The sequence below is a fragment of the Sinocyclocheilus anshuiensis genome, unplaced genomic scaffold (assembly GCF_001515605.1).
Source record: "Sinocyclocheilus anshuiensis isolate Anshui unplaced genomic scaffold, SAMN03320099.WGS_v1.1 scaffold241, whole genome shotgun sequence".
Taxonomy (NCBI): Eukaryota; Metazoa; Chordata; class Actinopteri; order Cypriniformes; family Cyprinidae; genus Sinocyclocheilus; species Sinocyclocheilus anshuiensis.
In genome coordinates, this window is record NW_015540865.1 from 357,253 (window position 1) to 358,103 (window position 851).

The window sequence follows — 851 nt, forward strand, 5'->3', positions numbered from 1 at the left end:
TCTGCCTCTCTAACCATTAGGCCACGACTTCCCTAATGTGTGTGTGTGTACCTACTTAATGGTTAAGTAGGTACACACACACACACATGCACACGCACACGCACATGCACAGACACAGACAGACACACAGACAGAGACAGACACAGACACGCACACAGACACACACACACACAGACACACACGCGCACACACTCACTCACTCACGCACACGCACACGCACACGCACACACACAGACACAGACACAGAGACACAGACAGAGACAGAGACACAGACACGCACACAGACACACACACAGACACACACACACACACACAGACACACACACACACACACACACACACACACCACTGTAATTACATGCATTTACGCTCATGCAGAGGTGGAAGCAGATGCAGAACAGTGTAACATTTGATGCAGATATACAGATTATACAGATGCAGAATCCAGATGAACGTCTGTCCACACCAGGAACAAAATGCAAAACCAAAGCAATCCCCTGCAGTCATATAGTGATAGTGAGGTGTTGTTGACAGTGAATGTTCACCTCCTCCTGTAGGCCATAGTCCAGCAGCATGGTCACACACGCTTCGATGGGGAAAGCGATTTCTCTCCCGCTCAGAGTCAGATGCTCCTCTAACAGTTTCCCGTAACACGGCTTCTCCACCCACGACTCTGAAACACAAACCACACACGCTTTACTGACAAAACAACACCAAACAGGCCATTCAGTCACAGTTAGGGTTCAGATTATGATCAGTAAAATATTATAGATAATATTATATAATAATATATCATATTATATAATATTAAATTATATAATAATTCAACTATTAACCAAATGATACAAATA

The 851-nt window shown here is 44.3% G+C and overlaps 1 protein-coding gene across 1 annotated transcript in view; it reads right to left on the reverse strand.

Annotated features, from left to right (window-relative positions):
- The window catches only part of LOC107688050 (rho GTPase-activating protein 44-like), a 13,813-nt gene that overhangs the window by 10,205 nt on the left and 2,757 nt on the right, over nt 1-851 (reverse strand). The window contains exons 6-7 of the mRNA XM_016485592.1: nt 546-673; nt 359-456 (exon numbers count right to left, since the gene is read on the reverse strand). Of these exons, the coding sequence (XP_016341078.1) occupies nt 359-456; nt 546-673 (226 nt within the window). The remainder of the gene's footprint in view (nt 1-358; nt 457-545; nt 674-851) is intronic.